At 42.6% G+C, this 12,799-nt stretch overlaps 1 protein-coding gene across 1 annotated transcript in view; it reads left to right on the plus strand.

The window, feature by feature from the left end:
• VAT1L (vesicle amine transport 1-like) overlaps positions 1 to 12,799 on the plus strand; it is a 133,645-nt gene that overhangs the window by 22,314 nt on the left and 98,532 nt on the right. Inside the window, exons 2-3 of the mRNA XM_012641529.1 lie at positions 463 to 592; positions 8,484 to 8,699. Of these exons, the coding sequence (XP_012496983.1) occupies positions 463 to 592; positions 8,484 to 8,699 (346 nt within the window). The remainder of the gene's footprint in view (positions 1 to 462; positions 593 to 8,483; positions 8,700 to 12,799) is intronic.

Genomic DNA, 12,799 nt, shown 5'->3' on the forward strand with positions numbered 1-12,799 from the left:
CTTTTTCATACATTAGCTGGTGGCCATTGTGTCTGGCTGTTTTCCACGTGTCTGTTTATAGCTACCTCCTAGTACATATTTTACCCTTGATTAAGTGCTAGGATGTCTAATGATCAAGCTAGTCAATATGTGTTTTTAAAGTAAGAGTAAACACGCTCTGAGAGACGCTAAAGGGGCCCTCTTTTGAATTAGCATAAACTCTGCAACTACGACTGTCATTGCCATAAAAGTATTACTTATCTGTGTGGAGATAATTGAATTTTGCTTTGTTGGTAACATCTAGCTAAGTGGCATTACTGTTGGGGACACTTTGCCAGAAAGAAAAAAAAATAGGAGGAGAGAAAGGAGTGAGGAAGGGAAGGAGGAGAGTAGGAGAAGGGAAGGGAAGGACAGAAAACCAGGCCAGTACTTTCATTTGGACCTCATTTTGGACTTCTCTCTTTTCACGTTTGCTCTTCACAGTGGTTTAAACTTCATTGACTTGATGGTTCGACAGGGGAACATTGACAACCCTCCCAAGACGCCCCTGGTGCCGGGATTTGAGTGTTCTGGGATTGTCGAAGCTCTGGGAGACAGCGTGAAAGGATACGAGGTAATGTTTTGACTGTGACTTAAAGAGTGATATTCATCTGGAATCCATTGAGACAATAAAAGATTATGCCAAAAATATTTGAAATATTCTGTGACATGTGTCGTTACAGTTGTCTTATTATTGAGTTTTATGAACAATGTTTATAATACTAGGACTTCCTAAAAGTCTCATGCCTTTCTCATGTTCTACCTTGTTGCTCCCGGCAACAGTCTGGCGAAGTGGGTGGGACAAATCTTGTCTTCCCCTTTATTCGTGTCATGCTGCTCTTAAACAAGAGTATTTGGCTTTAGATTAACTATGTGTGTATAGAACCCTCCCCCATCCAGGACTCCCATTTTCCTATCACCTTGGGCTCAAAATTCAATCACGAAACACAAAAGTTTGGGGGAAATAGCCTCTGTATTTTGTAATTTGGTTCCTTTAAATATTTACTTAACTGATACATTTAAGTGATCTTTTACAAACGCCTAAGTATTTCAGGAAATGGGAAGTAGCATTTTGACTTGATGAAGAAGATCATCAAGTCAAAGAGGAGAGGCACCCAACAATCGAACAGAATTAGCTGTGAATTGACGGCTTTGGGAGTAAGGTAGCGTGTAAAAGGGTCTATTATATTATCCTGACTCCTTTTGTACCTGTTTGAAATTCTCTGTAACAAAACATTTAATTTTTAGAAAGATGTACGACCCTTACTACCATTATAATACAAGTTAAATAGAAACCGGTCTACAAAACTGAAAACCTGTGGGCAAACCAGTTGCACAAAATTGCAGTAGTTTGGAGTCAAAAAACCAATGCAAATCAAACACAAGAAATCTCACTCATAACTGAATGCTCCCCTAGTGAGGAATGAACATTCTAGAACCCACTATAATTAGAACCATGGGGAAGTTATCTCTTTCTTTTTTTCAGCCTCAGCACAACCCTGCAAGGTGAAGATTATTATGATCTCTTTGCAGGTGAGATTTAGGAGAGTTCAGTAATTTTCTGTGAGCTCAGAGGGGTAGTCGGTACTAGTACAACCTGGATCCAAGTGCCCAGAGCTTTTTTATTCTTCCTACAATGTCATCATCTTTACCCCTGCTCCCAGCCTATACATGCTGCAGGAAAGGAGAAATGAAGAAAAATCCTACCAAATGCAATGCCAAAATGCCCTTGAAATTGAATTGGAGCCCGCTTCTTAGTCTCAGTGTATCTAAGCTTCACTATGCTCTGAAAACATCAATATGTTCCAAATTCATTATGATGAATGTCTGTCTGGAAATCTCATCCCACTTATCAGTCTTTTTGCCAATGGTTTATAGATGATACAGCAGGAAAATGTTCAGAAAGAAGAAGTAAATGAGCTTTTTCTTTTCTTTCATATGCATTTACATTTTCTGTCCCCAGGTAAGCAATATAACCAGAAGCACGCTATCTCACCCTGGAAGTGCTGCAAATAAGAAAGATTATCTGCTTTTCACTGTTCCATACAGCCCCAAAAGAGAAAAGCTCATACTGCTCACTCCAGTAACCCTGAGCATTGAATAAATAACCAATTATTTTAGAATATAACAGGAAACAGGGGCATTGTTGGACCTGGTTTAGACGGAGAACTTCCTATACTTAATCATGTGTGTTTTTCCTTTAAATGTGATTTATCTTCCACTAGTTAGCCCTGGCTTGTTAACTATCAGACCCACCCTTCCAACTCTCTCCTCTCCAGTGACTGCACAAACAAATAAAAGAAGTAACCTACACATTTCCAGTTAGGATATGATAGAGGAAAGAACCAGTACTAATATCCCCACTATAATTTTGGCTCAAGATTTTCAGTCGTGTTGGAGATGGAATTCTATGTAGCGGCACACTGAATAGCTCTCTTGGTTTGATGTACTGCTAGGGAGGATTGAAAAGTCATCAGAAGCAAAGGAATAATTTGGGTTCATTTTCCCAGGACTGAGTTCTTCTTCTTAGCAGACTCAAATAACAGGGTGAATTGGATATTCCTTTAGAGGTGCCCACCGCTAAACTCTGAGGCTGGCGCTCATCCTGTGACTTAGACACATTTGCTATTTCGATAATGAAGTGGAAGCGATGGAGCCAAGCCGAATGAGACCTGGGTGCAGTCAGCCCTGCAGTGACAGGCTGCACTGTCCAGGTGCAACCAGGTGCAACCACTGTCCAGGTGGTTGAAATATTCTACTCTTTACACTCTGTGTTGATGCTGGATGCCATCAGCTACTCTATGGTGTTTGTGTCTTTCGGTTTTCCTGAGTCTGTAAAGAAGTGGATGCCAGTGTTAGAGACCCTTCTTATGCTCTGATGCAAATCCTTGCATTGAACATGATATTCCCGACATTCATCACTTGGTCTTCAATACTTCCAGGGACTGGGACACTCACCGCCAGTGGGATAGGCTCTCTTTCCCCTCAGTTTCTTTATTAGACAGCTATTACCTCTGCTCTATGAAATACAGTGAGTCTCTGTCTAGCTGTTGATCATTGAACTATGAATTCCATGAGATCAGGAAACAATGTGTTCTTTTTAAGAGTTAACATGTATTGCTCTTTCCTCATTTTGCATGCACTGTGCTGAGTGCATTGCATGTACATTATGTCATTTCATCTTCACAAGGACCCTTTACTAATATTATACCCATTTCAGAGCTGAGGAAACTGAGAATTAAAGAGTTCAACTAATATTACCAAACTTCGTAGGTTCCCCTGTTGTGCAGCTTCATATCGCTTTGTCTTTGTAGCGCTTATCTCGGGTGTAATGAATTAATTATTTATCTGGAGTCAGATTATCTAGATTCAAATCCTGGCTTTACTACTTTCTAGCTCCATGACCTTGGGTGATTTAATCTCTTTACCCCAATTTAAATGTCTGTAAAAATCTATGATCATTCGTCTGTAATATGGAGCTGTTACAGAACAAATCTCCTAGGAAGATTTTTATTGTTGTTAGGTAGGGGTAGAAGAGAAATGCTAAGCTACGAAGAAATTAAAACAGTAGAATCAATTTTAAGAAAAATAAGCACTACATGTACTCACAGCGATTTGAATAATACATTTGAGAGCTGTGATACAAGCAGCTTACATAGGAAATAGCAGAATGGTTCAATGTAAGTTGTACTTGGCAGCTCATGTACGCTGTTCATATGAATTCACATATTTGTATTCACCTTTGATAATGATATGCTATGGGGAAAAAAATCACAAGTTAAAAGGAAGACTGCTCTCTTTTGGTTTTGGGGATTTTTTTGCATGGTGTCTGCCTATGTAAACTACTGATAAAAAGAACGCAGTATTCATCTATGCATTCACAGGATTTTTGTGAAGGTTTGGTGAGTTGCCAGATGCGGTGGCACACATCTGTAATCTCAGCACTTTGAGAGGCCGAGACAGGAAGATCACTTGAGGCCAGGAGTTTGAGACCAGCCTGGGAAACAAGCAAGACCCAGTCTCTACAAAAAAATAGAAAAATTAGTTAAGCATGGTGGCATGTGCCTATAGTCCTAGCTACTGGGGAGACTGAGGCAGGAGGGTCACTTGAGCCCAGGAATTCCAGGTTACGTGTGCTATGAGCCACTGCACTCCAGCTTGAGCAACAGAACGAGATCCTGTCTCAAAAAAAAAGAAAGAAAGAAAGATTAGAAGAGTTAAAACACGTGAAGCCTTTAGGAAAATGCCTGTCCTATAATGTGTGTCCAATAAATGGTAAATAAGTAAACATTAGTTGTTCTTGTTCATCACAACCAATTCTCTCTTGTTTTGCTCTAAGCCTGGACTTTCGTTCAGGCTCCTGCACTTAGGTTTACGTGGCTTTTTTGATGCACCAGGTTTCACACCCACTGCAACCCATGAGCCAGTGCTAATCTTTGACACAAATACCACAAAGATCTAGACTGGCACGGGATCCATATGGGGTGGCAGAGAACAACCGAGAGTAGATTTTACTCCTAGCCCTGCCCTCAGCGCTACGTACAGATTTCGGCAAATCTTGAACCTCCCTGCAGATCAGTTTTCCTCATTTCCAGAACAGAGAGTTGAGACGTGGATTGAGTCTGTGAGATGACCTCCCAACAGTAACATTCACGGTGCGTGGTGTGCTGCCGGAGAATGTTTATGCTGGAGGAGAAGAGCAGAGGACCTGGCTTCTATGCCCCGCCACTCCCAGAGCGGTTCGCAGATAGGCTTCAAGGGATCCACCAGTGCCTTGAAACTGGGAGACAGGCAGGGGTGTGCATGTTTGAGAATGTTTTTGTTTTATTTTGTTTTCTGAGAAGGAATCTCTAGTTTTCATCAGCTTCTTAGGAACAATGAGAAAGCCCTCCAAAGAAGATTAAGAGACACGAAAGTATATGTTTGAATCAGAAATCTGGGATAGAATCTGACTTTTAGTGACCACCTGCCTCCCCTGCCCCAAGAATATTGTGGTTGTCTTTATTCATTCCCTCAACCGCACCTCCGCTGTTCTGGCACCAGGTATGCAGTGACGAGGATGCAGTCAGGAGCCCCTGTCTTGGTGCAGCTGATATTCAAACTGGAGTGGGAGGAAGTAGGTGACAGAGATGTAACGTGTGAATAGACAAGAAAACTTCTGATGGGATATGTGCTTTGAAGAAAATACCAGTGAATGATGTGATAGAGTGATGCGGAAGGGAAGGAGGGCTTCTTGAGTTGGGATGGGATCTTTGGGATGACCTAAGCCAAGTTCACATACATTGCATCACTTCACCTTCACGATGAGCCCTGTGAGAGAGGCAGGACCATCCCTGATCTACACTTCCCGAGAAACAGACAGGTGGAGCACCTTGCCTGTGGCCACACAGCTAAAAGGCAAAGAACCAGGATTCGAATCCAGGTTCAGGGCACTGCAGCCATTTCTTTCATGTTTTCAAGAGGATTGGGGCAGGCTCTGGGCAGATTGACTTTGTACCTGCAGCCAGGAGGAGATGACAGTAGATATGGCAACTCCTGGGGTTTCCTAGGTTCTCCCTCTGCAAAAATATTAGCAATAAGAAGACTCACCATGACCTTGACTGAGGCTGCTGCCAGCTGCATGAAAGAGTACTGTCTTAGAATCTCCCTAAAACCAGTGAGAATATACAATTAGCTGAAGACCAGCTCCTAGCAGTCCCTGCCCCGGTGGAGTTTCCTGGAGTTCTAGTTCATGCAGATACTGATTTTCCCTTCAGACCCAGAGGTGCTTCCTACGAGACTATTGGAGACTTCTCCAGGATTTATCGTCTTCCCCTCCCCCATTTCTCACCCATGGAGAAGTTAGATAAGGTTCAGTTGCCCCTAATCATCCATCAAGCCACCACTCACTATGTGCCGAGCACTGAGCCATGCATTGGGAATCCATAAATCAGTAAGTCCCAGCCTCTGCCCCCTGAGAGCTCCCCATTTAGAGGGGGAGCCAGCCACGTAAAATAACCCAATACAGTGGGACCAGCATGACAATGAAGGATCTTATAAGGAATCAGATGGACTTCTATTGAAACTCTTTCACCACTTATAACCATGTGGTCTTGGGCAAGTTATTTAACTGCCCTGAGCTTCAGTTTTCAGTCTGAAAAATGGGAACAGAAATAAAAGCCACCACGTAGGGTTGCTGTGAGGATTAAATGTAGTAAACTTTGCTGTATAACTAGTGTCAGCCCACAGGAAACACTCAGTAAATATAAATACTAATAACACTGAGAAGAGTTGCCGGTTCTGCTTTCGTAGGGGAAGGTTAGTCAACAGGGAAAGCTTCAGGGAAAAGGTGATGTCTGAGCTGAGCTTTGAAGGAAAAATCAAAGATTTTCCAAAAGTAGAGCAAAGAGAAGGAATGCCAACTGCACACACTGCAGGTGCAAAGGCACAAGTGTGTGAGCATGCATTTTCCCAAGCTTTTCCTGATGATTTTCCAATATGGCCACTGGGAGACATAGGAGGTGCTTGGTATCGGACAGGCACAGGGACCAAGGCTTCCCTTCTCCTTTTCTCACATTGTCTGAACTTCCACCCCCCTGCTGCCACTTTGTTATTGTTGGCTAATGTTTTATTTTTAATTGTCTCCCCTCTGGGACAGACTGCTTCCACCACCAGAGTGGAGAGCCACCCCTTCTGGTATCCAAGAAGTCTGCAGTCATTTAGGGACTTAAGAGAGGAGAGAGAAGGAAGGTGGGAGCTGGAGCCATAAATCACATGCAGATAAGTCCAGATAAGATTCTTTCTCCCTCTCCAGCAGCATCAGGGAAGATACAGGGAAGAAAAGACCTGCCTTTGTTTATGCCAAGCTTTGCAAGGATAAGGAAAGGAGATGTGAAGAGACAGTGAAAAAGTCCTCCCTACCCAGCTATCAGGTCATCACGTTTATTAATTGCTTGCCTCTTTCTCAGAGCGAGCAGACCAGGCTCTGCTTTGCTCCTGTTGCTGGCAAGAGAGCCCCAGAAGACATACTGGGGCAGAGCAATTTGATTCTGTGGTTCAGGTGTCTTTCCTGAATTATGCTAACCCAACCCTCTGGCAGGGATGCCCTGGCAGCTGGAGCAGAGGTGACCAGGCTCACTTAGAGCATCATAGATGCTGTCTCCAACTGCCTACCCGTTACCCAGGCCTGAATGGTGTCAGGATCAGTCCATTGTCTTTGAACTACCCTGTCCCCTGGTCCTTGTAGACACTGCCAGCCATACACAACGGAGGCTGTCGTAGCTCTATTCCAATATACACAGAACTGGCTAACCTGGCAAGTCCCCAAGGCTTGATGGAGCTTACTTGCAGGCTACTGTGACGTCCTTTGGCCCCACCCACCCTTCACCACATACAAAAATGAACTGTGATCTTTTTGGACCATCATCTGAAACATCACCATCATAGTGTCATGCCTTTGGCTTAAGGCTGCATTTTCTACTAAAATATTATCCCTTCTAAGTGGATTTGCCTATAAGCTCTGTCATGTATAGTACTGGCCACATGAAAATTTCAGGGAATATGAACAATTTGAAAGCATGAACTGCACCTCATTTACAATTATATCTTTAGTACCTGGAAACTAAGACCAAAGGTGGGCATAGTATACAAACATGGTGGGCAATTATTGTGATGTCATGGAAAGATATTTGGAATTAGACAAGCCTTAGCATCTATGTCCTTAGGCAAGATACTTAACCTTCCTTAGCCTCAGTTTTGTCATGTATATAATGGAGATGATATTCTATAAAGCTATCATGTAGATTAAATAACTGACATAAAAATGAAGATTACAGAATGCATTGTTATTTTTCAGCAAGTGGTAGCTTTTCTGTTGTGATCAAAAGTACATATGGAAAAACCTCTCATGAAGAGGAATCCATTCTCTAGACTAGCTGTAACTCCCTCATCCTTGGCTATGGGGACTAAAATTCCTGAGAAGCCTTAAAGGAAGGGCACAAGTTGGCCAGGTGACAGGTGGTTTTGAAAGAATGGAGGAGGGATGTGCATCATTTTTCTACCTTCACTGGGTGTCCTGATACCACCCAGGCCTCTTGCTACAACTTGAATGATGTCCAGAATTTCAAAGAGGGAATGAGTCCTCAACCAACCAGCTTCCCTGGTGCTGGGGAGGAGGGAGTCGGGATGAAGATGAGTGGGCAGGAAAGTATAGAGTTGTCAGCAGTTCATTAAATCAGTCATATAACTTGTGAAACTTAAGTAGAGGTTTGTTTTTTAACTGAAAATGTATTTTTAAAAGTGACTCGTTTTATCAAAGTATAAAATAAATGACCATGAAACTCAAAAATTTGGATACAGGTCACAAGTGTATGAGTTAAGAAAAATAATGGTGCTTTGCACCACGGACAGCTCCCAATAACGTTAATACCTCCTTGAAACTCTGTCGTGAGCTAGCCTCCACTAACCTTCTGTTTCCCTGTACCCAGATTGGGGACCGTGTCATGGCATTTGTCAATTACAATGCCTGGGCAGAGGTGGTCTGCACACCAGTGGAGTTTGTCTACAAGATCCCAGATGACATGAGCTTCTCCGAGGCTGCTGCATTCCCCATGAACTTCGTCACAGCCTACATGATGCTCTTTGAAGTTGCCAACCTCCGGGAAGGAATGTCTGTGCTCGTGCATTCGGCTGGTGGCGGCGTGGTAAGTTGGCTGCTTGTGGTTTCTCTTCCTTAGGGTCATGGTGGTGGGAGTGGCATAACAGTTGACAATGAGATTCTTAGGTGAGCTATGTCCCTTAATAGGAGTCATCTTATATGGTTCTGGTGGAGCTCTCAGGGATGCTAGAGCCCACACAGAGCATTGCACTGGGAATAGGCGAGCCCAAGAGATGGTTTCTCTGGAGTTTAGGAAGGTCTCCAAGATGGTGTGAGAGGCCACAGTGGCTCTCAGAGATGGTTTCTGTCAAGAAGCTGTCTCGGTCTTGGTATCATGATGAAATGTTGTCTATCATTGTGAGAGATGCCTCACAAGTCATGCACTACCAATATTATTTAAAATTCCAAGATGGTGGATGACTTACTTTCTCAACAAATTGCAGTGGATACAAGATAGTTCCTGTATTAATGACATTCTTATTCATTTGTGTTCTGATGTATTTTCTTGAATGGGAAAAAGGTGCTAGCACACTGACAATTACACATAAAACTAAATACACCCATTAGAGTGGTTGTACATGTCAGTGTTATCTGTTGGGCGTGTCTTTGCCAAGGGGCAAAATAATGGAAGTCAAAACTGCTCCTCTGGAGGTCAGAGATGGTGGAAATTTCTTCCATGGTTTGGATATGCCTCAGTGCCAGTCATTCAATGCATATTGCATGCCTGCCACTTGGCAACCACTGTGTGCCTGGCACAGTCTGCTGGGATTTGGGTAGAACTCTAGTCTTTCTGAAAGTGGAAGGTATTACACACTAATTCAACAAATATGTATTAAGCACATTCCATGTTCTAGACTCTAAGGATACAGAGATTAATAAGAGAAGGTCCTGATACACCATCTAATAGGGTTTGAGAGGTTTTTGGAGTGGGTAATTCTGTGGTTTGATTAACTCAGAAATGAAGTCTTACACTTGGGTATATCTCAAAAGTATTTTTGCTGGAGGTTTTGCTAACATTGATTTTTTTTTAATCTTGTCTTTCTATGACAATCAAAATCCTATGCAATGTAAAGCCCATTTCTTTTTTTTTTTCCTTTCTAAGAAAACATGCTCACATCCAAAACCATGAAGGCAAGGATATGAAACTTTAGGAATGCCTGAAGAAGAATATCTTCAATCACTTTACTAAATTTGCCAATGTCTTGTGACCATGAGTAAAGATATAATAAAAGCTAAACATCCCTTAGAAAAGAAATGGATTCCAGTTCCAGTGAATCTGCTAACAGCAAGCCAGACGTTTAAAACGCTGGCATTTATGAACTTAGCATGCTCAGCATACAAAGCATTGAAAGACTTGTTTTCATATTATCAGCATAAGCTTCAGTCTTTACAATGATGCTAAACTCAGTTCTGCTGAGTGTATTTATACATTGGCACCTATGATGTTTCATTTCACGTTTTTATTGTTATTATTTTTTTGGGTCCCTGGAACAAAGAGGAATATATCTGGGGCATGTGTCTCACAAAAGAGAAAAATAATCTCTGGAAATAACAAACATTTTTACCATAACTTATTCTGGGTTCACAGATCCTACCAACAATAGGAATTATTAATAAAATATAAAACAGGTGAAGGAACTGGGGAAAAGGGATGACGAAGCTAGGAAAATCCTAAAGCTTTGCTGAAGATGTAGAAAATTGTGTCTTTTAGCTTCCTAATAGTAAAGATAGAGGAAAATGATCATCCCTGTGAGCTAGTGTTCATCTGAGGGAAACAAAGTGGTTACTAGGGGAAACAATATCTAGTAATGGTTTTTGAGACCAGAATAATACTTCTCTGTGGTGTCTCATAAGAAATATGTGCTGAAATGCAATAAACCCCCTCAACAAAACTGTTACAGTAAATTCTACTATTTCCATGTCCTCCCCAGTTAGAACCGGGTGACCCTCAAGATGACATCTGGCCACTGTTCTCATAGTGGGGGCAGGCCCCACTGGGGACTTTTCTATGCATTATCTGTGACACCCTAGAAAGGATTAGAGGTGCTTCCCATCACCAGTTGACATATATGATAAGTGCAGCCACTGAATGCATTGTTGCCGTGGTAGGCAGGATGGTGGCCCCACCGATGTCCACATGCAAATCACTGGCACCTATAAGCATGTTACCTTACATGGCAAAAGGGGTTTTACAGATGTGATTAAGGTAAGGATCTTGTGATGGGGAGATTAGCCTGGATTTTCCAGGTGGACATAGTGTAATCACAAGGGTCCTTAAAACTGGAAGCTGGAAGCTGGAGAGTCAGAGAGAGGTCTAAAGATGAGACACTGCTGGCTGTGATGATGGAGGGAGGGGCTGTGAGCCAAGGAATGCAGGTGGCTTCTGGAAGAGACAGGAAATGGACTCTCCTCTGGAGCTTCCAGAAGGAACAAACCCAGCTAAGACCTTGATGTTAGCCTAGTGAAACCCATTTTGGACTTCAGACCTCCAGAACTGTAACATAATAATCTGAGTTTGTGGTCACTGGTTATAGCAGCAATAGGAAATTAACACCGCCACTTTCCCTGGGCTGTGTCTCTCCCTCCCTTTTCTTCGCGGAGAGCCGAGAGAGGCCTGAAGAAAACTCGAGTAGCAAATTGCAGAACTAGGATTCGTACCCTAATCTGGCTGATTCCAAAATCCATTCTCTTCCCGCTCAACAATCCAGAATGCTGGGAGAACCCAAATCATTCATTCCTTCATTTAACACTTATTTTTTTAACCTCTACCCAGTGTTTAAAAGAGCCAAAAGACTGTGGCCCATTTCCTAACTTGATGAGATGACAAAATTAAACCTAATTAGGATAAAGTTACCTTTATCCTATTATATATATATCAATTGGATTTATGTAAAATGTGTAGTCCTAATTGGCACCTAGACTTCTGATTTGCATCAAAGGTTGGGATGGGGAATTTGCAGACAGCACGTGAGGAACACCAATCTTAGCTGTGATTTTAAGGAGACGTGAATGTAACATAGGAAAATAATTCAATGCAGAGCAAGACACACTGTCATTGTTACTGCCCAAGTGCTTCCACTGCTCTGCCAAATCTTTGTAGATGCTGTTTTCTTATGACAATAGCATGACCAGATGGGCCCGAGATGGTGATGCGCCTAATCAAATCTTTAAAATCTGGTTGAAAATTGGCTCACCATTCCTTACAGAGAAAGTAACAAAATTAAGCAGTAGAGTGGAACTCACGTCAGGAACTTCAAGGGTTTCACTGTCAATCCCATTTAACAGGCCTTATCCATGAAGCTCCTGTGACTTTAAGCGTTTTGTCTGGGGTGTGCTCAATTTCTGGACAGTTCCATTACTGTGACTATGAAGTTATTTGCATTTGAGTCTGACATTTGATGCTTTCCAGTTTTCAGAGTCTTTTCCCTTTATGGTCCATATCACCTGAGCAGAGGTTTCTGTAGGCGGTGAGCACCATTCCCGTTTTACAGAAGCTGGTGGTTAGAAAAGTTGCAGCGATCATGAAAGTCAATGCCAGCCTATGCCCCATGCTTCCCAGCCCTGTTTCCTGCTCTCACTGCTCCACCGCCCAGTCAGCCCCTTAGCACCAGACCGACGGGGGAGATGAGATGCGCCTCTCTCACATAACTCTCCATAAAACGTCCTTGGGAAGGTGCAAAGTCAGCATCTTGCCTCACACCCTCCCTTCCAGCCACACTGGACATCTCATTCTTCTCAGAACACTCCGACCTCTTTGAACCTCTGTGCCTTTTCACATACTGTGTCTCCCTTCCAGAGTGATCTTCTCTCCTAATTCAAATGTCACCTCCTCTGAGAAGCCATCCTCTACTCCCTTGTCTAAACCCTAAACCTTTCGTAAAAGCTATAGGATAATCCTCACAGTTTTTCATTTGTGTATGGGTTCATCCTCTGAGCAACATTTCACTGGCAGAGCTGTTAGCCAGGGAAGGCAGGGTTGTGTGGTGGGAAGACCAACAAAGCTGAATCCCACCTTCCCCTCTGTCATTTATTAATAATAGCTGGGTGGCTTTGGTCAAATAACTCAATTTCTGTAAAATGGAAATGATAATGTCTCCCTCATGGGAGGATTAAGTGAGAAACAAAGAGCTTAGCAGAATACTGACA

The sequence above is a fragment of the Propithecus coquereli genome, unplaced genomic scaffold (assembly GCF_000956105.1).
Source record: "Propithecus coquereli isolate 6110/MARCELLA unplaced genomic scaffold, Pcoq_1.0 Scaffold165, whole genome shotgun sequence".
NCBI classification, from domain to species: domain Eukaryota; kingdom Metazoa; phylum Chordata; class Mammalia; order Primates; family Indriidae; genus Propithecus; species Propithecus coquereli.